The sequence below is a fragment of the Micrasema longulum genome, unplaced genomic scaffold, assembly GCF_059751315.1.
Source record: "Micrasema longulum isolate JH-2025_06_02 unplaced genomic scaffold, ASM5975131v1 h1tg000725l, whole genome shotgun sequence".
Lineage (NCBI taxonomy): Eukaryota > Metazoa > Arthropoda > Insecta > Trichoptera > Brachycentridae > Micrasema > Micrasema longulum.
Window position 1 is genome coordinate 358,216 of NW_028277921.1, and position 24,505 is coordinate 382,720.

At 33.0% G+C, this 24,505-nt stretch overlaps 1 protein-coding gene across 5 annotated transcripts in view; it reads right to left on the reverse strand.

The window, feature by feature from the left end:
* Positions 1–24,505, reverse strand: part of Klp31E (kinesin-like protein 31E) — a 136,821-nt gene that overhangs the window by 25,803 nt on the left and 86,513 nt on the right. For all 5 annotated transcript variants that reach the window (XR_015822885.1, XM_088229971.1, XM_088229969.1 and 2 more), the window contains exons 3-13: positions 18,092–18,314; positions 10,240–10,482; positions 7,639–7,857; positions 6,903–7,014; positions 6,667–6,825; positions 6,366–6,568; positions 5,269–5,884; positions 4,405–4,599; positions 2,916–3,115; positions 1,006–1,246; positions 109–416 (exon numbers count right to left, since the gene is read on the reverse strand). Coding sequence is in view for 4 of the 5 variants with exons in the window: in XM_088229971.1 (XP_088086097.1) it covers positions 109–416; positions 1,006–1,246; positions 2,916–3,115; positions 4,405–4,599; positions 5,269–5,884; positions 6,366–6,568; positions 6,667–6,825; positions 6,903–7,014; positions 7,639–7,857; positions 10,240–10,482; positions 18,092–18,314 (2,719 nt within the window). In the remaining variant the exon portion in view is untranslated. The remainder of the gene's footprint in view (positions 1–108; positions 417–1,005; positions 1,247–2,915; positions 3,116–4,404; positions 4,600–5,268; positions 5,885–6,365; positions 6,569–6,666; positions 6,826–6,902; positions 7,015–7,638; positions 7,858–10,239; positions 10,483–18,091; positions 18,315–24,505) is intronic.

Here is a 24,505-nt window from a genome sequence, read left to right on the forward strand (position 1 = left end):
CGACGAGGTAGGAACTTCGAAATCATTTGACTTACGACAAATTTTTTAATGGTATATAAATATTTATAAAGATAGAGAGCCATTTATTATTTTTTCAAATGAACTAACCTTAGTTTCTTCCATTTGCATGATTTGGTGTTGTGTTTCTGCAATGCTATCTTGTAAATACTCTATATTTGACTTGACAGTATCTAATTCATTGTCAATATCTATGGTATCGAAGCGGTTCATCACAGCTTGATTCCTTCTCTGCTTGAGTCTTTCCATCTCTTTGCCAAGGAATTCTCTTTCTGCCAAGTGCCTCTCCATGTCCCGTTCTAAGTCGCCGATGGCTTGTTTGTTTAATGTAACTTTGCTGATATTTTTTTCAATGTTGTGCCATTTGCTCTTGGCGGATTTTGGAGAAAATCCCTTTTCTATAAAAGAATAACAACATTTAAATTTTGTCTATTGCATAAAAAACTTCATAAAATTCATGACTACTACTTATAAAAACATTCAGCTGTGTGAATTTCAGTTGGTTCAGCATGGGAAATTTGAAAATAGGTTCAAATTTAGAATATCAATATTTAGATAATCATTGTATTTTGTGTATCTATTTTTAAAAGTAGTAAAGTTCTATTTTTGTCGGCCTCGTGGTATAATGGTCAGTGCATTTGCCTACCATGCAAGAGGTCTCGGGTTCGATTCCCGACATGGTTGATATGAAATATTATTTAAAAGGGTGTTTTTAAACTAGAATATTTCCTAGTCCCAGGACTGGCACCTGAAGCGTAAGTCTGATCATCTTACCTTCATGTAACAAGAATGATCAAGATACGCTGCGATTGGTGTACCAATGCAGTGCCCTATGCACCATTAGGTGCGGAGAGGGAATGATGATGACGATGATTTTTAAAAGTTGTATGAAATGAAATTAATTTTATAAAGTAAGATGAAAAATTGAAATTTACAGAGAAGTCTTCATTTGATCTATGAATTTCCAAAATAAAAAAGATAAATTACCTGGTCTTCTTCCTGCAACCTTATTACTCATTGTCTGCCTGTTTCCTTTTCTAAGGGCTGTTACTTCTTCCTGCTTCCTTTTCAGGACCTGTTCCTTGAGTCTCTTCTCTGCCTCCAAGGACTTGATTGTGTTGGCTTTCTTACGGGATTCCTTCCTCAGCTGGGCGATCTCTCGGTTCCTGATGGACTCTGTCTGTTTATGCCTGGCTGATTCCTCTTTCATTTTGTTGAGCAATTTAACCTGTATTTCAATCACACATTAAAAAGAAGAAATTTTGTATTAAGTAAAATATAATATATACATTATATTCTTATGGGAACAAAAATTAAATTTAGAAATAAAAATACGAAGTATGGACTTGGAAAAACAGGGATGAAAGTAAGCTGAATGCTGTCGAAATGCGATCTCTCAGGCGAATGTGTGGTAAAACTATGTACGATAGATGCACAAATGTTGAGATCCGTACATTATGTAAGGCTGAGACAAGCATTATCGACAAAATCAAGAAAGGAGCTCTGCGCTGGTTTGGACATGTAGAACGAATGGACAGCGAGAGAACGGCTAAGAATATTTACAATGCGAATGTTGATGGATGCAGAAATAGAGGAAGACCGAGAAAGACATGGCATGACCAAATCCAACAAATACTTAAAGATGGACATGTCAAAAGTCGGAATAATCGGCGCGCGTGCATGAGAAGATGTATGAATGTAGAGGAAGCGAGATCTGTATGCAAAGATAGAGTGTTGTGGCGTTCTATCCTCTCTGCCTACCCTTACGGGGAAACAGCGTGATGGTTTGTTTTTTTGTTTTGTAAGTTTTGATTTAAACAAAGCAGGTAAAGGTGAAAGAAGCAAAAAAAAAGAAAAAAAAGTTAAACCTCTTAAGATACTATTTGCCAAATGATTTGTTTAACATTAAATCGTCTATGTAAGTTCAATACTACATATGAGCCAAAAAAAAAAAAGGTTTTTTGACATTTTCAACTGAACGGGACAAGCCATATTAATTGATATATTTGAATTTCAAAATTGACCAATAGAATTCTTGCATTCGATTAAATTCAGTACCGCAAATGAATCCTTCCAACTAAAGAAGCAAAGCAATACCGCAAATATGCCATATGTAACTGCCAGTTTAATTACAGAATTAAGGAACTTCAGGCCTATAGAAAATTGAATACAAAGAAGTTTTCTTACGCGCGGTAAAAATTAGAGCATTCATTTATACAGCAAAGTTTCTTGAGAAATGTACAAAAAAATATTTTAATAAAAACGAACTACTTTGACGTCACTACTTCATATGAATCGACTAATGATAAGAGAGTTGTGGAATATTTCCGGTTTATTCACCGTCAACGGACCAATCAACACAACTGACCGATAAGAAGCGGAAGAGAACTTGAGACGTCACAGACGGAGTCATTTCAGAAATAAAAAACTTGATAATACAATACACAAAAAAAATTTGGCTTAGTTTAATAGTATAGTTTTTAATAAATAAAAAAATAAATATAAAAAAACATTGAACTTCCTCATTAACTTGTATAGATGCATATGATAATAAAAATAGATTTCCTTGTATAAATCAACTGCATTTAAATCAATCTTCATTTTGTTTTTACAAAATTGCAAGGTGTTTTATCCCTCCTGAGCATTTTGACAAATGGTTCATCCGTGGTATTGAACTTACATAGATAATACACAATATCAAACATTGAAAATAATGCGATTGATGGGGTACAGGATACAGTTTTGAATTTTACAATTGCCTAAATTAAATAATACCTGTACCATTTGCTTTAATTTTTGAGATATGCCCCATTCAATTTGACAACAAATACAACATTTACTTGTTAAAATAATTATTTGCCGTAATATGTCATTGTATTATGTAAAGTTTTCCATACCCGATTTCTCTTCATATCTGCCAGTTCAGTCTTCATGGATCTGATCTGATTATCACAGGATGCTTGTGCCCGGAGAAGTTTGGTGTGCTCTTTCTGCGCTGCCTGAAGTCTCTTCATCTCTCGTTGCATATCGGTTAGCTTTCTCTCATACTCGTCCTTGACTCGCTTAACTTTCTCGGTTGGTTGAGACATTTGGTTGCCTGAAAGGTAAACAAATATAGTACTCATTTAAGAAATCCATTTCATATAACTAAAAATACACGCGTATGTTTGTTTGTCCGTCACAGGAACTCCTCCTAAACGGTAAGTTGTAGCGATGTGACATTTGATCACAACAAACGTTTCAAATAGCATTCGTAGATCAACAGTGTTATTTTAAAATCAAAGTCAATGATAAGTCATGGTAACATAAAATTTAGAAACGACATTCAATAAAATGCTATTTCTATAATAAAAATTTTAAGATGAAATTACATTGACACAATTACACAACTAAATTACAATTGTCCATGCAAGAGGTCTGGGGTTGATTCCCGACATGGTTAACATGAAATATTTATTTAAAAGGGTGTTAGAATATTATTTCATAGCACCTGGACTGGCACCTAAAGCGTAAGAATGATAATCTTACCTTCATGTAACAAAAATTATCAATTACACTGCGATTGGTGTACCAATGCAGTGCCCTATGCATCATAAGGTGCGGAAAGGGAATGATGATGATGATGAGATTACATAGCTAGATTCATAAAATTAAAATTCAAGGACAACAATATTATTTTATAACTAAAGAAAATTGATTAAACCCTTTGTACTCATCAATTTTTTCAATTTTTATTACGTAGAAAGTCGGAATATGACAAATTTAGACCTGTTTAAAAAATTTAAGTATTCTGAATAAGAAACATTTAGTATTTGAAAGAAAAAAATCATATATTTTAAACAATTTTAGAAATTGCGTCGTATAGTGTCGAGTCTAGCGTGACATGGTAGTTTGTGTAAGATACGATGTCGAGCTACACTCGATATAGGAGTGGTAAGGGTTAAACTAGTAATTTTTTTTAAAAGGCAAAATTGACCAAAATATTGGTTAAGTATACATGTGGAAATGTATAAATTAAGGCAATGAATAAAGGTGATTTAATCAAATCTTAACAACCTGATATTTCACAAACGTAATGTCCTTTGCCACTAACTTATCGAACAAATTATACATACAATATATAATTTAACACAGTAACCCATGTTTAAATAATAATTATCATTGAAACAGTGAAACCTGCTTCTAAGACCCAGTCTGTTAGAAAAGTATGTAATAAATAATACATGTATGGTTAATTTTTTTCTTTGACAGCAATAATCATTTATCAATTTACTCATGCTTATTCTGTAAACAAACAGGATCCATGTTTACAAATTACATTAATCTATTTCAATTATTCAGCTGATGTATCAATTTTGAATGGTAACAGGAATGAATTAAGCATACCATAAGATGCTAAGACTTTATCCCTCTCCTCTTGTGTAAGTTTGATTTGAGTATGCAGTGCTATCAGCTTGTCTTCATAGTGTCTTCTCATAGAGTGGAGTCGCCTTTGAGACAGTTCTAGTTCCTCAATCAGCCGCTGCTTTGTGTCAATGTCTCCGCTGAGATTTGCCAATTCCGCCCCCAACAGAGCTACAACTAAAAGTTAAGATAAAAGTTCAATTTAAAAACGAACCGGGTTGTGGTCACGTGGCTAGTGCTGCGGACTCACGGATCGTGGATCCGGGGTTCGAACCACAAATTGACGTTTTTAATAGTGAGATATTTAAAACTCTTTGAAAATGGTCCCCAAAATTGAAATATTTGGGTAAATTATAAGAATACAAATATTTTATATAAAAAAAGAATAAATACAATTTCAATAATATTAAATATTTTTTTTATAATGTAATTTTAATAACAAGAGCAAGAAATAATACCACTGTCAATATTTCTTCCTATAATTTACGTACATTTGGTCAACGGTGCAAGAATTATTTCTAGGCCAAACCATTTAATATGCTTTCTCATAAAATTAAGTTAACAGATAACAAATAATATTTCATAAAAGAAATCAAAATCAAGCCCGGAGCAAATCAGCATTGAATATATATATTTTTTAGAATGACACGTAAACAATGTAAATTAAAATTTTAACACTATACAGTCTTTCTAAGAACAGGTTACCCTAGTGAGGGCACTTAAATTAATTTTGTATATATTTTTTTATATGTATTAATAATATGTGATTCTTATATTCAATTAGGTATCCAAAGTAAAAGAAAAACTAATAAAGAAGTAATTTCAGAAGAAAAATTCAGTTCTCACCTTTGTTTTCAGAATCTGTATCATCTTCTGAATCCGTCTCTTCAGCAGATTCTGCACTTTCACCTCCGCTCATTCCTTCAGCACCTTCTCTTACTCCGATTTCTCCAATACCACTGGCTAGAGTACTATGGCTCATCTTTCTGTTGAATTCCATTTCACCCATAGACCTAGCAAGTAATTCCTTTTCCTTGTACAGTTGTCTTTTAGCTGTGTTTAAAACAGTCGAAGATGTATCCAATAAAGAAACATCGGCACTAAGTATTAAGCTTTTGCTCATGCTGCTATTTCTGGCTGAAGTCATATTGGTTTTTCTAAGCATTTCATACATCGAGTTGGCTTCTAGTAATTTGGCTCTCAAATCTTCAATTTCTCTGTGGTACTTCTGAATCATTTCTGTGACTCCGGTTTCTGATCCATTTTCACCATCTGTCCTGATCCAAGACGCCATCGACCTTTCTGTAAGAAGTTCACTGTTTTTCTGTGATAGTTGATCTATAGTGCCCTGCATCGCCTTAACTCTCGTTCGTAAGTTATTAAGTTCGGTTTGGAGAACAGTATTTTCGTGGAACATATCATTGATTCCTTCTTCTCCATTTTCAGATACAATTCGTTTACCCTGAAAAGGAAATATTTTGCAATTTTAGACATGTCAGATTTTCTTATGATATCCTGTACAATGTATTGGATGTTAACATAAGTTGGGTCCGTTTTTTACAAATTTAAAAATGAGCACCAAAAGTTTTTAAAATATGGAAAAGGTCATTCAAAAGAATTCAATAATTCATAGCATCTTAACCATACACTGCATAAATATCGTGAGCAGCTTTGGCACCTTTATTCCTTTGATTGAACATAAACAGAAAGATGTGTTAAAAATGCTCACTTTTGTGTACTTGATATTCCATTTTGAAGGCTTGTTATCAAATAAAATAACATACGTAACATAAAAGCAAACCCAATATCTTGTGAAGTAGATGTTTTTCTTTCGAATGACGCATAACCTTTACATTTTTTTTTACTTTTGGTGCTCATTTTTAAATTGGGAAAAAACGGACACAACTTATTTTACCATATAATAAATAAAAATGGTCAATTACCTGCTTGAATTCCAAAAGCTCTAACTGCAACTGAGCAATTTCATGCCGAAGCAATGATATTGTTCTTGAACTCTTATCTTGATTAACAACAATCTTATTTTTAATATTTCTCGCTCTGTTTGCATATTTCAAAGTGTTTAGAGTTTCCATGAAATCTCGATCACTAGGAGAAATGCATGCGATCATCACAGTTTGACTGTTCCCTGTTAATAAAACGATTCATTAATAAAACAGCAATACTCATTAGTCATTAGATCATGACAAATTCAGAAGGTCACCAATTGTATGATGATTTAGTTACCTCCTAGAGAATCCTGAAGAAGCCTCGTTAGTTTTGAGTCCCTGTAAGGCACATGTGAAGCCCTTTTAGATTTATCTCCAAGAGCCGATATAACATTCCCTAAAGCTAATAGACCGCAGTTTATTGAAATTCCTTCTTTTGCTCGGTCACCAGTAGCACCTAAATATTAAAATTAATTCTTAAGATTTGAAAATATCACAAAAATACATATATGTCCGTTGATATTAAATGTTAACCTGTTCGTTTGAGTCTTTCCGATCCAGCCAAATCTACAAAATGGAATTTAGCAGAAAGGGTTTCAAATTCAGTTGTCGTATCACCATTGCTTTCATTTTCTCCATCCAGATCCTAAAATACAAATTACATATTTTTTATTTCACACAATTGATATTGGTAAAATGTCAAAAAGGGACGTAGGAAAACTAAAGGGTTTAAATAACATTAATTATTTTTTTAAAGATCAAGCTAAGCTAAGCTAAGGTGAGATGTGCACAGAGACATTGAAATGACTTTACTCAACTGTACCTCTTCGGATATCGTAATTTTTCATGTTACTGAAAAAAGGTTCAGAGAGGATAGCTTTCTTTTATTACTAGATATATTAATTTTACCATTTTCAAATTCAAATTGTTAATGTTAATTTTTTTCGTGTTATGCAGGCCATAAAATACACATTTTGTAATATACATAAACGTATGGAATAAAAATAAATTGAAATAAGATTGGATTTATTTACAGAAATGTACATGCATTTTTTGTGAAATGTTATTTAATAACTTCATAAAAATGAAGAAAAAAAAAACAGGAATGATTAGACAGGTACAGACAGGGTTTCTGTATGGTTATTATCTAAAGCCCTTCATGTCAATATTTTTAGGTGCATATATGATATGATGTGATTGAAGACGTTGACAGTATCTGATAGCCTATGAAAACCGAGAAAGCTTAATAGTGTGTGAATTTTAAACAGACCTCAACTCTCACGAGTCGTTGCTGCTTTATATGGAGGGTGAATACTGCGTGACTTCGACTGGAATGTGTGTTCATTCCGGTTGCTGCTGTAGTTCTAGACAGGGCTCCGAGTCTCAGGCATTGCATTGCCTCTGCTACGGTACCAACAGGTTTTAGGGTCACTCCTGAAACTCTAATACCCCCGATGGCATCCTCGTGGATCTTCACACGACTGCCAGTCTGAAATATGAAATAATAATAATTAAATGCATACACATATTTAAACATGTTTTCTCATCACAGTCATAATATCAGTTTTTGGACTATTCCCAGAAAGACTATTTTACTAGTCTATGATTCATGACGCAGTTGGTCAAGAACAGCGTCGGATTTAGCGCCCCGTCAGTTACTGAAAAGGGACGTAAATATACACATTTGTAAATTAATGCGAGCATTTTATTCTCCCCTACTGGCTCTTTGTGTCAACTGAACCAACGGTAGATCCGCTTTGGTCAAAAAGTGCTTCCTGGAGTTGGATATAAAGGAGGCTGTGCTCAACGACTTTAGATGGCACGTATAAAAAAATATATAGGTATACTCTTCCTGATTTTGATTTTGGAAATTCCTGTGAATTTTGGAATTTCAAATGGTTAAAAATTTTGAGAAAATAATACCATTTTTATTTTTTACCATTATGAAAAGAAAAGCTGCATTAAATTATAATCGATGTTGATGAATGCAGAAAATGACGAAGACAGAAAAAGACATGGCATAACAGCCTTCGTGATGTAAGTAATGGTTAAGACACTTGACTCACACACAGGTTCCGGGTTCGATCCCCGGTGAGAACACGAAAATTAAATCTGATTTTTATCAAGCCTGGGTGTTCTGTGCTGTAATTGGGCCTCTTGGTCTGTTGTAGTGCAAAAAAATTTTTTTTTTAATATGACCAAATACAACAAATACTTGAAGATGAAATTTCAAAACTCATTGTAATCGACGTGCCTGCATGAGAAGATTTATGAATATGGAGAAAGCGAGGTTTGTATGTAAAGACAACGTGGTATTCCATTCTATCCTCTCTGCCAGCTCCAATGGAAATAGCCTTGTTTTTATAATCCCCTCTTGGCTCTTACAATATATAGTAAAAAAGTACATAAAGTATTATAGCATAAAATAGAATCAAAATTATTTCACTAAATATGTTAATAATTATTTTTAAAAAGTATTTTTTATTTTTGACACTTTATATACAAATACAATATATATATACATATAAGGTCAGGCATATTGCCTTAAGGCAATTTCTTCCTACCTACCCAAACCGTTCAGTTTGAGAAAATTATAAATACATGGACATATTGAATCTTACAATTTTGTACAAAAATTAAAAACAAAGATTAACAAAAATAAAAATACATAAAAAAAAAAAAAACACTATACTATAAAGAGAGCAGAGGGGATGGGAAGGAAAGAAGAAGGATAAGGGAACAATTTAAATATTTAGATAGTGACATTTCAATCTTGACTTAAATGTAAATAAAGAAGGGGCGTCTCTAACATTAGTGGGTAGATTGTTCCACAATCGAGCGGCTACTACTGTGAAAGAGTAGGCAAGAAAATTATAGCGATGACAGGGTATTAAAAGGGTTCTCTCGTTACTAGAACGAAGAGATAGTCCGTGTTGAGAAAGAGGTTGGATGAGCTCTCTCAGATAAACAGGCGAAGAGGGATTATTTAAAATATTGTGAAGAAGTGATACATTTTTACATTTTTTTTTTGCACCACAACAAGCCAGGAGGCCTAATTACAGTGGTGAATTACATCACAGAGCACCCAGGCTTGAGAAAAATCACATTTTAATTTTTGTGTTCTCACCGGGAATCGAACCCGGAACCTTCCGTGCGTGAATCAAGCGTCTTGACCACTACACCACGGAGGCCACCACGGAGAATGTGAATGTTTCTTCTATGCCTGATACTGAGCCAGTGTAGTTGCGTGCGATACTCGGTTATGTGGTCAAATTTGAGAAGATTAAAGATATAACGAATACAAATATTCTGCAATCGTTCTAACTTATCAAGCAATTCAGAGTAAGCATCTGGATAACATACATCCGCGAAAAAGTAAAGATGGAAAGAAATTAAAAACACATTAAAAAGAGGGGAATTGAGGGGATGGCCATTCAATGGAAAGAATAGCTGATTTAATTGCAGCAGGAGAGTTGTGGAGCAAGTCCAATAGCTCGGCATAATTATTAGCATTTCTGTGGATGCGTGTCAGGGGAGAATGGTGAGTGAAGTTTGTCCTCTTGTACTCACATTGGAAATTGTGTTGGAGTGAGGATGCTAAAACATTATATGTGAATGTGTTGTTTTATATCACAAAACAAGCAGCTTCCTTAGGGGACTACTAGTTAAACATGAGGATGTTAGCTATATGTGCTTGGAGGGGGAGATTTAGGAATATGAGAACACCCTAAAACTGTTTATCCTTATACAGTTTAATTTTTATTTAATTAATTTCAGATAGAAAACATTAAAGATGTTAATATTTTTCAAATAATTAAGACTGCACCGAGTGCGATTACACATCTCTAGAGATTTAAAAAATAAATATTACCTTGCAGCCGTAGGCGTCCCTCGCAGGGTCAAAAAGATCGATGATATCTTCATTATAAAGCTCCATAAACTGTGCCACCACCTTGAACTCGGGAGGGATGAGACCCTTAGACCTTGCGTCTCTTCCTCTTTCTTCTATCCCTAGGAAGAGGTCCTGGATGGCGCGAGGGATGATGCCCATTTGTTCTTTAATAAGCTCCACGTCGAAGGCTGTTCCCATAGTGTAGGTTTTACCGGAGCCAGTCTGGAGTTAAGAAGAAAAGTGGAGATTAATGGAATTTTTTTATAAAAACAAGTGTTAGGTTAGTTTAGAAAGTTATGATCTTATGTACATACTCATGTACAGAACCTTTAAGTTTTTTTAATTAAAAGATTTACTATGGTACATTCTAACTACTCATACTATGTAACAATTAAATCAATAAATAAAATGATCAAATAATTTGACTAGTTTATTTTTGTTAACTACATGCATAGTTTTATTTATTATTTATTTATTTAATACTTTGTAGCGGAGAGCGAAGCACTTAAATGAACATTATCAGTGTCCCAACACTGGAACGCCTTTTCAGTTGGCAAACCTGATACGATCCTAACTTCACTCTATACGACTACTTCAATATGGTACTTGAAAATAAATCGCTCTCTGCATTTGTTTTCGATCTTTTTTCTCATCTGGGTGCAGGGCCCTTGGCCAGTTTTAACTATATTGTGAATTCCTTTTGATGAAATTATGCGGTGAAATATTTATTACTAGAAGTTACACACTATATCACTTTGTAATTTTATCAAAAGGAATTCACAATAAAGTTAAAACTGGCCAAAGGCCCTGTGTGCAGATGAGACGAAAGATCGAGAAGAAATGCAGCGAGCAATCTCTTTTAAGTGTCACATAGAGTGAAGTTAGGTTCATATCAGGTTCGCCAAATGAAAAGGCATACAAGCATACATTATATAATTGAATTAACAATATATTCCTCACTGGGAAAACCCTTGCTAGGAAGACATTTAACAATTTTAGTTGAGTTTGATTTATTTATTTTTTACACAGATAATAGTTTTAGAATAGACTTTTTACATAAATGTACAATAAATAATTGATTTAAAATTGAAATATACTGTTAGAAATTTCAACCAAGTGTAGGTAGCATAGTTTCTAGGTTAATTGCATTTCCATCTATCAATATTTAGTTTACTTCCTGATCGTATTTGGAGTATATTGATATGTTCTGATGTTCTGAATATTCTTTGGCAGACTGTTAAAGGATTTAGGTCCAAGATATAAATGGGAACATTGACCATATATTTTCATTCTTGGTGCAGTTCTTCAATGGCTTCCCGGGTTCCTATGTTTCTGGCTTTGGTTTTGGCCTTGTGTTTGTACCAATAACATAGCAAAACCCGTTTCAGCATTTTGAGAACACCCATAACTGAATATGCATGTGCAAATATATTTGTATATGTATGTGTATGTATGTTTATGAATGCATTACAAATGACCGACTCAACACGGATTTTCTAGCCAGTCGGGGCAAGTTCACAGGCATAAGTCATTCCTGATTGTGTATAAACAATGTTACTAAAAAACAAAAAATAAATAACAGCCACTTTATGGAACACATATACCGAACTTGTGACTATTGGCATCTTCAACATTGTCGTAAAAATTATTTTTTGGGCTACTTTTAGGGGATCAAGTTCAATTAAATTATATTACTTGACATGGGAAATTACAAAGTTAGTGCTTCAAATATCACTTTTAAATAGAACATTATTTATATATATGTACTAGTGATAGTCAAGAACTAGTCAGAAGGTACCTGTTTTCAAAATTTTATTTTACTCAAATGATATATTATATAAAAGATTCAAATAGATAAAAAAAAATAGGAGATGAGGAAAATGCAGTCCATTCAAACATCATCCAACCCTTCTCGGCACTCAATGGTGCATAGGGAACTCCATTGTTAAATCAAATGCAGCGTATCTCGATCATTTGTGCTTCAGAGGACAATGAAGTACTTGAGTGTAAAGCTTCCTTTAAAAACAAATATTTCGTATCAACGTTCAACCTCGATAATTGTAGGCGAACGTGAACTACACAACTAGGCAGACGTTTCTCCACTCGATTTCCATTTTCAGGATTTTATACCTGAGAGCGGCCATCGAGTCAAAAATACTCGACCAGGATTCTGATTGCATTTGAGACACAGACACTGTATTCTTCATCTGCCCGGACACAGAATAAATATCTGTACCTTCAAGGATAAACCGCGGGAGTCACATTGGACGAAATGTTCAGAAAACAAGATTTTGTGATTTCCAAAACATCATGACTTAATCAATCAAATGTCAATGTCAATTAATCAGATGAGATAATTTCTGCATTTTTAACTTCAAAACGGCAAAAAGTGGACAACTGTGTTTTACCTCTTAGGTTCAGATATATATTTATGTTAAAACCTAGGCACACATATTATTGCGCAGAGAACCCACGCAGAGAACACTGCCGCCTATTTTGAAATCGTTCAAATTTTAAATTCAAAGCAGCGCACTATCGGGCGGCAGGACCAGAATCGTCATAAAATTCAATTTTGTCAAATAGAATGGTAGAATTGAAATAAACATTGATTCATAATGCTAAAAATATATTTTTAAAACAAAAAAATGTCAACTTCGTATATTGCTCCATGAATTAATTATGACACCTTAAAGTTGGATATTTTTAAATAATGAGAAACTTCAGCCCTACGGGAAATTGGATACAAAAATGCTTTCTTGCGCGGGGTAAAAATTAGGGTATTAAATTGTACTGCAAAGATTCTTGAAAATATACGAAATAAATATTAAAAATATATTAATAAAAACGCACTACTTTGAATGACGTCACTGGTTCATATGAATCAACCTATGATATGCGAGCTATGGAAGATTTCCGGTCTGCTTGTCGTTTCTGGACCAATGGGAAGAACTGAATGAAAATAAGCGGAAATGAACCTTAAAATGAACCTCACACGTGGAGTTATTTCAGAAATACAAAACTTTAAAAAATCGTAGCGCTGATAATACGATATATAAAAGTAGAAAAAAAAAACCTTGTTTGGCTTTGCTGAATAGCCTTTTAATAAATAAAAAATATTTTTAAAAAACCACTGAACTTCCTCATTGTTTATTAAGTAATTTTAAGTGAAATTTCAAACATATAGTGCATTTTGATTAGAGATATTTTTTAAAAATTTTGTTTGCAGTAAACAATACTTTTTTTTATGTATTAAAAAAATATTTGTTGACTTCACGAACACTGTGCTGCAGCGCAAGTTTCCTTAGCTATAAGAAAAAATCGAATGGCGCAAAATAAATGGTATTCATCTTAAGGTACCACAGAGACAAACGCGTTATACACAACTTTTCCACATACCTAAATGCAGAACAAATTCGTCAAAAAACGCTACGATTAACCGTATTATGGATACGTATAACAGGAAATTTAACGAAATAGATATATTTACCAAAAATATTAAATTTATCAAAACTGCCATAGGTAATAAATTGTCTTTGTCCGCATCCTCCTCTCCGTTGCTCTCTATCCCTGAACATATATAAGTTTTATAGTGAGAAGATCTTTTAATATAATTATGTATCCCCGTACTGCGGGCCAACTGTTTGTGACACCTGATTTTTATAATCCGAATCATTTCTATTAAACTTATATGTTATTCTTATTTATATATTATGTAGGTGCATATAATATGCATTTGTGTGTTCGTTTTGAATCAACGTTCGCGTTTTGTCAATCCTTATTTTATTGTTGTCATTATTTCGTATTTACTGCATTTTGTGATTACCTACTGTATTGTATAGGACTCGTCCCACATTATTCATTCGATGTGTATCAGTTAAATTTAAAAAATAAAATGCTTTTTTTTTCTTCAGAATACGGTTTTGAAATTTAACATACTTAAAAAAAAAAAAAAAAAAACAATTTATATCATTTCGTCATTTGAATTTCAAGAAAAAGGTTTCTAACTTTTTACTAAGCTCTTTATTGTACCATTTTTAATACAATTTACAAGTTTTAAGCAAATATATTATTTTCATACTTACGCACCCATACAAACGCACCCTCTCCCTCTTTCATTCCCACACGCAAATGTATCCTCTCCCTCATTCATTCACGCATACACACATTCACATACACATGAATACAAACGTCACACAAATACAATTACTAAACTTCTTTTCTTATATATTATGTGTCATTATATTTACAGTGGATTTTTTTAATTGGCTTTAGTATTTTTAAGATTTTTCTAATTATTTTGTTTATGTAATAGCTGTAAAAATCCCAAATAAAATGAAATAAAATAAAAATAAAATAAAATAAATTCGCGCTTTTTATGACACTTTTATTTTACGTGCATTTTTTCACGTTGATGTATTTGCTCGGATTTTAGTATAAATCTATTCAAATACCAGAAAAATAATTTGCCCACGTACGCAGTAAATAACCGAATGTATTTAAATAAAAAAAAACCGTCGTTAAGTCCTCCCAATCAAAATATTGCTATATAGCGTGGGTTTAGATAATAACAATTTTTGTGTAAGTATTGTATGACAGACATTATTCAGCTTTTCCGATTACGCCTTTAGCACACCGAGACGTGGAAGCGAAACGAAAACGGACCGTACCTTACTGTTCGATTCCGTATCGCTTTTTCGGATGGAAATCGGATGCGAACCGAATTCAAGCCGTTTGATGTTGCTGCAACACGCTGTACTGCCATGTTCAACCATTTAGTGTACAACTTATCCGATTTATATAAAATAGCAGAGAATATACTAGTACCTATAGGGACAATGGTTCTGATACCGAAAAACACGCCGAAGACAAAGCATTGGTATCCAGCAGTGACAATATTTCGGAAACTGACGAAGATACTTCTTCTAACAGTAGCGAAAGTATACTGCTATCAAAGAAGAAATTTCGTTATTGAGCCTAGGATTGAAGAAAAATCGTAGCGTTTGGGTTCGTGACAAAAAAGGAAAACTCACGAGGAATACGCAAATTTATGTAGATACAGAACTGATATGCTACGACGACAAATTTTATTGATATTTTCGAATGAATGAATGAATGTTTATACTTGAAAAAACTGCAGTGGTTTATAAAACCGCATATAACAAAACAGCGTATAAACTGAAGAGAACCTAAAAGCTCAAAAGAAAGACTATTTATTTTTGAGCTACACGGTTTATTTTTACTCGAAATTATTAATACATAATTAGAAAAATAATTCATGATACATTCACTGGTTTGTCTTCAGTACATAAACATAAATTTTTCAGTGAAACCATCTATTTTGAAAACACGAGCGAACCAGCAGAAAACTGTCGACACGTACACATTTATGGCGGTTTATTATATATACGGCGAAATGATTTCGGTCCGTTTTCGTTCTGCGTCATGTGTGCGACGAGGCACTCAAAACCACGATAGACAAGAGTTTCTTTATTCGCTAGTGTTTCGTTCCGGTCCGGGGTCCGTTTCGCTGCAGTGTGCTATAGGCGTTGATGTTTTGATTTTGACTTCATGGCTACTCTTGGTGAAAATTCCGATAAAGGAAGTTGAGTGGAGATAAGTTCGCCTCGTTGTGTTGCCACTTTACACATTATGTGACGTTCACCATTCTGCCCATATTTGAAAATCCATAATTCTTCAATTCTTGCACTTGTAGATTTTTTTGCCCTGTAAATGCGTAGACTTTTATATTCCTTCTAAAATGTTAATAACGATTCATGCAAAATTCATTAAAACGTATTTTTGAACCACTTATTGTCTTTGTTTGCAAACGTTTGGACAAATTGAACTTCGTTACGCAGAACGCAGTCCACGATTTAAAAAAAAGTGCAGTAAGGTCAATCTTATTATTATGGATAACTTATATAGCGCCATTTTCGTAGATTTCGTAATTCTATAAATAAATAAATTTGATTAAAGCTTTTAAATTTGTAATTGGATTAAAACAACTAAAAGAACTAAACTAAAATAAACTAAAAGAGTCGGGTTGTGGTCCCGTGGCTAGAGAGGTCCGAGGTTCGAGCCCCACTCTACCCCACCTTGATTTTCATTTTCTTATAGTGAGTTATATACAACTCGTTAAAATGTCCACCAAAATTGAAATATTTGGGCAAATTATAAGAGCGCTAATATTTAAAAAAAAAAAAAAAAAACAGCCAGACCCCTTTCATACAAAAAAGCAGAAATAATCAACTTCTGAAAATAGTTTCGATAGAAAAAGCGGCATTTCTCAAGTTGCAGAAAACACCCAAAGCAACAGAAAAATCATACGGTACTTTAAAAATCATTAAAATTGGTCAAATATATAATAAGATTCTTGTTTGTAATATAAAAACAAAAACTAATGAATTCATTGATCATCATTTGTCAAGAGTCAAAAACATTTCAACTGCTGTGTACATTTGATTATTCACTCTTTTTACATTCATCATCATTTGTCAAAGTCAAAAACATTCCAACTGTTGTGTAGATTTGATTATTCACTCTTTTCACGAAGGTGCTATTATCTCAGTTTCACTTTTCTATGGCTGGCTGCTTGCATAACTACGTCCAATTGAAAGTATTGCCGATAAACTGACGCACACGTGTGCGAAATAATGTACCTAGCAGGCATAAGTGCAATTTGCACAGAATTCACGGAATGCACAGTTTGTTATCTGACCGGTACCAATGGCGACTCGTATTGGCACGAGTACCGACGACTACATATAAGAAATGCGAGTAAATAGGTCACCCGGGCACAAAATATGCGAAAAATTAGTAGGCAGCCGTTTAAAATCAAGGTTTTTTTTATCAACACTTATTGCCGACAAAAGTAGGAAATATTTTTCTAGATAAACACCTTGATGATTGTTTTCAAAGGCCGCGCAGAGAAGAGATACGAGGAGGTACTATATTTATTTATACTTTTACGATTTTGTATTTTTTTAAAACAGAATAATGTTCCCTCACTGGAGTGTCCCGTGCCGAGGGAAACATTTTACAATAAGTCCAATGAAAAATGCATTAAATTAGTTATTTAACATAGTTATTGATATGGACATTTTCAACGACACGTTGCATTTATACAGCGGACTGAAGTAAAATTCACTACGCTCAATCTAATTCTGAAATGAGGAACTGCGTAAGTCTGTTGGTTCCTATAAAGCGAGTAAGACAAAATAATCGTAAGTTAGTCTGATATTGAGAAACAATTATATTTTTAGTTGATTTTTTAATTTTTACCAGAAATGTTCAATTTAGAGCAACGTTTAACGTGTAAACAATAGGGAAATATCACACACTAGGTATTTTTATTCCAATGAAAATATGTGAAATGGAAATAGAAAAATTTATTGTATTTTAAAAATCAATACAGATATTGTGGAGAAATGTTTTTACTTTTTAATTTTTTTAAATGATTTTAGTAAAAATAGTCTACAAAACTCGAAATGTTTGGTCCTGATAATTGTGTTCTATAATAAATATAATTAAGTTCTATACAAATTTAAACGGTCACAAAGTTAAAAATTTAACGGAATCGTGACGAATTAGGGGCGTGGCCAATGCAATGAACCGTTTTAGAGTGAATTTAAAATTGATTTTTTATGCTACTCATAAGTACAATTTTTTTTACACGACAGTATTTCATAGACCATTATTAATTAAAAATTGTAAAAAAATATCGTGATATTCTCTTATTGCGCTAGAGAATGGCTATCAAGTTGTTAATCTCGGACCTCAGTATCCATTGTCCATCACACTACAATATATAATATGTGAATGAATAGCTTACCTGTCCGTAGGCGAGGACCGTGGCGTTGTACCCGTCCAAGCTGCCCAGGACGAGGCTCTCCACGCATGAAGAATACACGTCTTCCTGCTGCCCGCCCGTGTCGTACACGTAGTCGAACGTGAAGGATTTGTCTTGGCCGAGGGTGACCTGAGGCTCTCCGGGTGTCACGGCGGTGCACACGCGACACATGTCGATCACCTCGCGAGGGATTTGCGGACGGATCCTGCGAACGAAAGATACAATAATCAGTAAAGAAAATAAAATTCGAATAGAAATGTGAAACCAGAACCGCGAAATATTGTTTTACCAATTTTGTTCAATAAGCTTGCCGACGAGGGGAAAGGTTCTACCAGTTTGGAACAAGGGAGCAGACGGTTCAAGAACTTTCTTATCAAGAATCAAGACTTTAAAGTGTAAAAAGGATTTATTCCATTTTTATTTCTCTATTTTTGAATTCGTAGCATTGTTTATTATAAATTCTAATATTTGTTTGAAATCAAAATACAAACATGTTTTCTCATATAAATCATATTTTCTAATAAAGAGAATTTTCCGTTTCAGTAGAAAATTTCAATTGGAGTGTTATGCATTGCAAATGTATATAACTAAAACGTGCAAATAAGGGTAAAAAAAAGCAGGAAACAAATCGAAACAGGCATATTGATTTCGTAAGGGTATTTTGAAACTGTGACGTAAACATATTAATACATTTAAATACACTGCTTTCAGTCCTTAAGTTGACTACTGAAGAAATAAAATAAATTTTGGCCGATGAGTAATCTTCATATAATGTAGTTTTTAGGTCCTAAAATGATAATAACCTGTATGTCTTGTTTCCAAAATTATTGTCTAAAAGGCTTAGCGGGAATGTGTGTAAATTAAGGTGACTTCAAATATATTTTTGACATAAATGGCAATCGAATGAAGAGCTGATTAGTTAATTGTTTGATTCTTCTTGACCTGAAAATTTTTAGAGCTATTGACATCTTATTGAAGTGAAATATGTGAAGTAAATTGTGAAGTGACTCATTACTCGCGACTTGCTGGAGTCGCTCCTTAGCTCCACAGAAGGTTTTTCTAAGTATTGTAGATATACCTATAATATTTATAGATTCACTTTAACAGGGGAGGGATACCGACACCACCCTGTCTACTGTCTGGAAGCAGATTAAACACGTTCATATGCTCATTTTCCGAGCATTTAGCACTATAAAAATATTAAATTACGAAAAAAATTTGTTAAACAAACGATTTCCAAGCTTATTTAACCAATTATTAACAATAAGATATAGTTTTAATTATCATTAATAAATCGAGAAAAGCAAAATATACGTGTACAGTGGCTATAGATTTTGTAATATAAAATCATCAAAAGCATTATAAAAATAATTGAACAAACAACAGAACAGTACGAAGTATAACATGTCCACATAATTCTGATAAGTTTTAATAAATATTTTTTATAACAAATTTATAAAACTGTGCCAATCGTTAAAAAAAAACCAACTTGACTATTTACACACTGCGTTAATAGATCAATTAAAGTTTGCAGAAAACGTGACGTGACCCCTGAAGTGATACAAATAATAAATTGATAAATTAATAAATTCCTGACTTATAGGAGATTAACAATTAGTAAGGCAGATTTTACCAAAAAATGACAAAAAATAAGAGTAGATAAATAAAACAATATTAAAATTGATTTGATGTTTTTTTAAATTCATATTATATTGACATATCGTAATGGCCGTCCATTTTGTTAAGTAGTATTTTCGTTATGATTACAGATTTTTTTAATACACGGGGTACACGTTTACTTATTTAATTGGCCAATTAGCGCTTAAAATTGGTATTTTAAGACCGATTTAATGATTTCTCTATATGTTAAGTATTTCGATTAGTAAAACATCGCAAATTTAATTTTACCACTAAAAAATAAATTACAAAATCTATTTTTTTACTAAGAAAGAAGCACATGGCGATGTAGATTGCTTTTGCAGCTAAGGTTTTCATTACAGCAATGCAATAGTAAATCGACATGTCTGCCGTGTATACAATAATGCAAAGAATTACAGCAAAAAATGGACAAGCAATAAAAAGTAAAAATAATGAAGACTGTTTTACCGATAAAGCGGTAAAAATATGCGAAGGAATCTTTATTGCAAATTGCAAGCGAAATTAAAAAGTGAAAATTTATTTCACAGCAGCTCGCCGCGATGTTTCATAAGCGGAGCAGTAAAAGTAGGCATTTTATATCAAATTAACAAAAAACGTTTTAGTGAATAAAACAAATTTTGCATTGTGTTACTTACAATTAATAAATATTTTTTTTTTACAAACCCGTATTTTATTTTAACTATAAAATGCATAATTACCAATCTACGCATTAAATCTATTTACATTATGCACTGTTTGAAACTAATTATTAATGTCGTAATAAAACTTTCTTTTTCATACAATTTTTTCTCTGTTTTTGATGTGTATTATTATTTGTTACCACAAGATGGCAATGGTCTTAATAAATAAATAGAACTTTACGATTCTGTTAGCATATCATAAGAAAACGACACTAAATAGAAAAGTCATCCAAAAAATGAATTATTTATTAGATTTTCGCGAACTGCGGGAGCCAAATTACAATTTCCTTAAGTAGGAGTTCCAAGAAAATGATCGAAGGGGATGTTATTGTTTTGAGCAGAACCTTCTAGACGCGTTGCAGTATATGACGTCACAGGGAGAAACAGTTCAATACACAACCTGGTACCGCACCCTAAATATCAAAGGCTTCGAATAAAAATAAATATAATTTGTATATTTTATTGTTTCACACAAAGATGCGTGAGAATGCAATTGGATTATAATATTGAAGGCTATATTATATGTGGGTACTACTAATAAATGCATGACTATTCATGAAAAATGTTTATCTTTATATAATTGGTACACATATGATTAATTTGTATTTCTATATATACATATATAATAACTCATATATAAATATGGGTAAGCTATAAATTAGAAACGCTTGGCACACTTCCATAATTTATTTGACCAATTACGGCTTTCACCCTCTAATGGGCATCTTCAGACAGGCTTATATTATATAGAGTAAGAATCATTTATGCAAATATTGAGTATGGGTACACTTAAAAAACAAGTCAAAAGAGATACAATACCAATGAAACAGAATCGGACAAAGTTATTGAAAACATATTGGCGGTGAAAAGTAAGGAAGGATTGTATTCTATATAAATATTCATTGTCACAGGGTCAAACTAAGGGGGCTAATAAGAGTTTTTTAATTCTATATGTTGAATTATTACAATTCCATTGCTATTATTTTTTAATTTATTTATTTCTAACTTACCTTTATTTACCTGTCTAAAGATGTCCATTAGAGGGTGAAAGCGCTAATTGGTCAAATAAATAAATACAAGTGTTATCTATCGATAATGTTAACTATCTTTTCGCCCTAGTAACGAGAAAATCCTTTTAATACCCCTATACAGCTCTAATTTTCTTGCCTCCTCTTTCACAGTAGTAGCTGCTCGATTGTGGAATAATCTACCCGCGTATGTTAGAGACGCCCCTTTTTTATTTACATTTAAATCAAGATTGAAATGTCACTATCTAAATGTTTGAGTTGTTCCTTTCTCCTTCTTCTTTACGTCCTATCACCTCTCCTCTCTTCTCTTCATAGTATAGTGTAATTTTTTAAGTTAATTTTTGTTTCAAATTGTTATGTAAAATTGTATTCTGTTATAATATGTACAGGTACTTGTGATTTTCTCAAACTGAACGGTTTGGGTAGATTGGAAGAAATTGCCCTAAGGTATTATGCCAGCCCTTATATGTATATAAAGAGAACCGAGTATTTTAAATTTATAATTTACATTTTATTTATTTTATTTATAAATTTATTGCAAACAAAAATAATAAACATACTTAATAACAGGAAATCTATATAAAACCAATTAATGTAATATGAAAACGGAGTGTTCTCTGTTTATGATAGTCTCCATCTAACATGGCACAGCCTGTTCTAAGATGGAGATTTTCTATCTTTAGAGCATAAGTAGTCCTATACTAATAAAACAATAACATAAAAAAGAAAAACTAAAACTACTCAATTATAAAAACCTAGCTAATCAAATGTAAGAAATAAAAAATCGTTATTATACAAATATAAAGTATATTTATGTGCCAAGAATACATGTTACTTAAACATAAATAATGTAGTATAATATATAATAAAACAAATATAAAGCAATGAAATACATAAAAATATAAATAATATGTGTACCAATTTTATAAAGCACTACGTTTTTTTATTTACACATATCTTTCAAAAAATCCCTCGCTACACTATTTATTAAATTAAATATAACGGTATAACGCGATCCTTTGCCCAGGGCTACGGGTGAAGACCTCAACGGCTGTGATGGCGGAGATGTGCATCAGTACAGCGGAACAGGCTGAAGGGGCACAAATCTTCTCTCGGGCCACCCGGACATACTTCGGGCTATGGGCTATTGGAAGACAGCGGCGTCGGGCAGGACGTTGTGCTGAGGACGGCAGCGGAGAAACAATGTGTGGCATCCTAAGCCCCAGTTAGCAAGAGGGGTTACTGTCTTGGTGTCAGGTGGCAACCGGCCGTAAAACAGAAACCAAACAACAAAACTCCTAGTCCGGCGTGTAGACTGAGGACTGGGAGGGCTGACCCCAACTAAATGGAACATTCAGAGAGGAAGAAGAAGAAGAAGAACTTGATTTTAATTACAATGGGATTCCATCAAGAATTTTCTAAATTTTCAAATTTGACGCACGTGTACTCACCTATGCGTTCGAAACATAAACCATTATAAAAAAAAATACACAAGCTTAAGGTGACGCAAAGAGCAATTGAAAGAAGAATGTCGAACATCTCGCTTAAAGACGACTCAGCGGATCAAGGAATAAACCAAAATAATGGATGTGGGTAAAATAATAACAGAGCTAAACAAGAATTAGGCGGGTCATGTTTCTCGGGAATCGGATGGTAGATAAACGAAAAGGTGATAACCTGGAGACCGAAAACAGGACGCAGAAGCATAGGGAGATAGTCCGACATCAGGAGGGTTGCAGGTCCTACGTGGCAAAGGGTGGCGGGTGACAGAGAATTGGACTAAAAAAAGGGCTGCATATGTATTTCATGCGGGTGTAATGTGAAAATAAAGCGGTATTTTAATCCATATATTAATCACTACTTGCTTAGATTACGCGAAGTAGTTATAATAATATATTACTCAGAAATTATAATGACATTTAACAAAGTGAATGCCGCTTCCAATAACAAGCACTTTCTGAATGTCAGTCTGTCAGTCACGACGAGATAAAAATATTATCCGCGTACTTTCTACGTAATAAAATAATCAAGTCTATCGTTATGGCTGAATTCCTCTAATACAATACAGTTTGAGATTGGGGATAACGTTATCGCGTTTAAAAACAATAAGGAAATTTCTAATGTTTGGAGCACTAACTTTGTGAAAATTAATCGGCTTTGTTTTTTTAATTTTAACCGTCTAGTTCGGAAAAAAAAGCAATTGTTCTATTTTGAATAAATCCCCTTTCCCTTCACCCCCTTTCACGAAATTCTTAGCCACATCCACTCACCCCTCACTGCGGACATTTTATGTCGTATTATGTTAGTTTGTAATCAACCCCGAAGAAGGCAATGTGCCTGTTGCAATAAATGTATACCTACTTATGTAGAGACGTTGACACTGAGTAGGTAAGATATACACATAGAAATTTATACATATATAAATATATACAATAATTAGAGGTATAAAAAATGAATTGAAAAGAAATGTCAAATGGATAAGCGCTAAAAATAGAACCCGGACAAAAAAATAGATTTATTAAAAATCCTTAAATAAAGTTGAGATATAACTATTATGGGGAGATGGAACTCAAAATGTTGTAATTAAACCAACTGGTCCAAGAAGAAGTATAAAAAATGGAAAATTATTTTTAGGGATTACGTAGTATATGAAATAATTCAATCAGATGAATCTCTTCAGAACAATAAAGGTTTCAGCTCTTATCTTCACAAAAATTAACAGATGGAAAAATTGAAGAAATATGGGCGTTCAAATATAGGCAAAATGGTGAATGTTACACATTGTGTAAAATGGTCAATTAAATTATCCAATGACAGGTCATAAGCGCTGTAAATGCATAGACTTCCATATTACTATCTCTAAAATGTTCTCCACCTCTGTCGTAATTTGTGAGTCTTAATAACTCCCTAGTGGAATCCAGTATTTGTCTATAAACATTTCGACAAATTCAAAATATTGTAAACATGAATTATTCCCGTAAAGGCGAAAGTTAAGATGGCTGTCGTGACGTATATTATGGTAAAAAGAT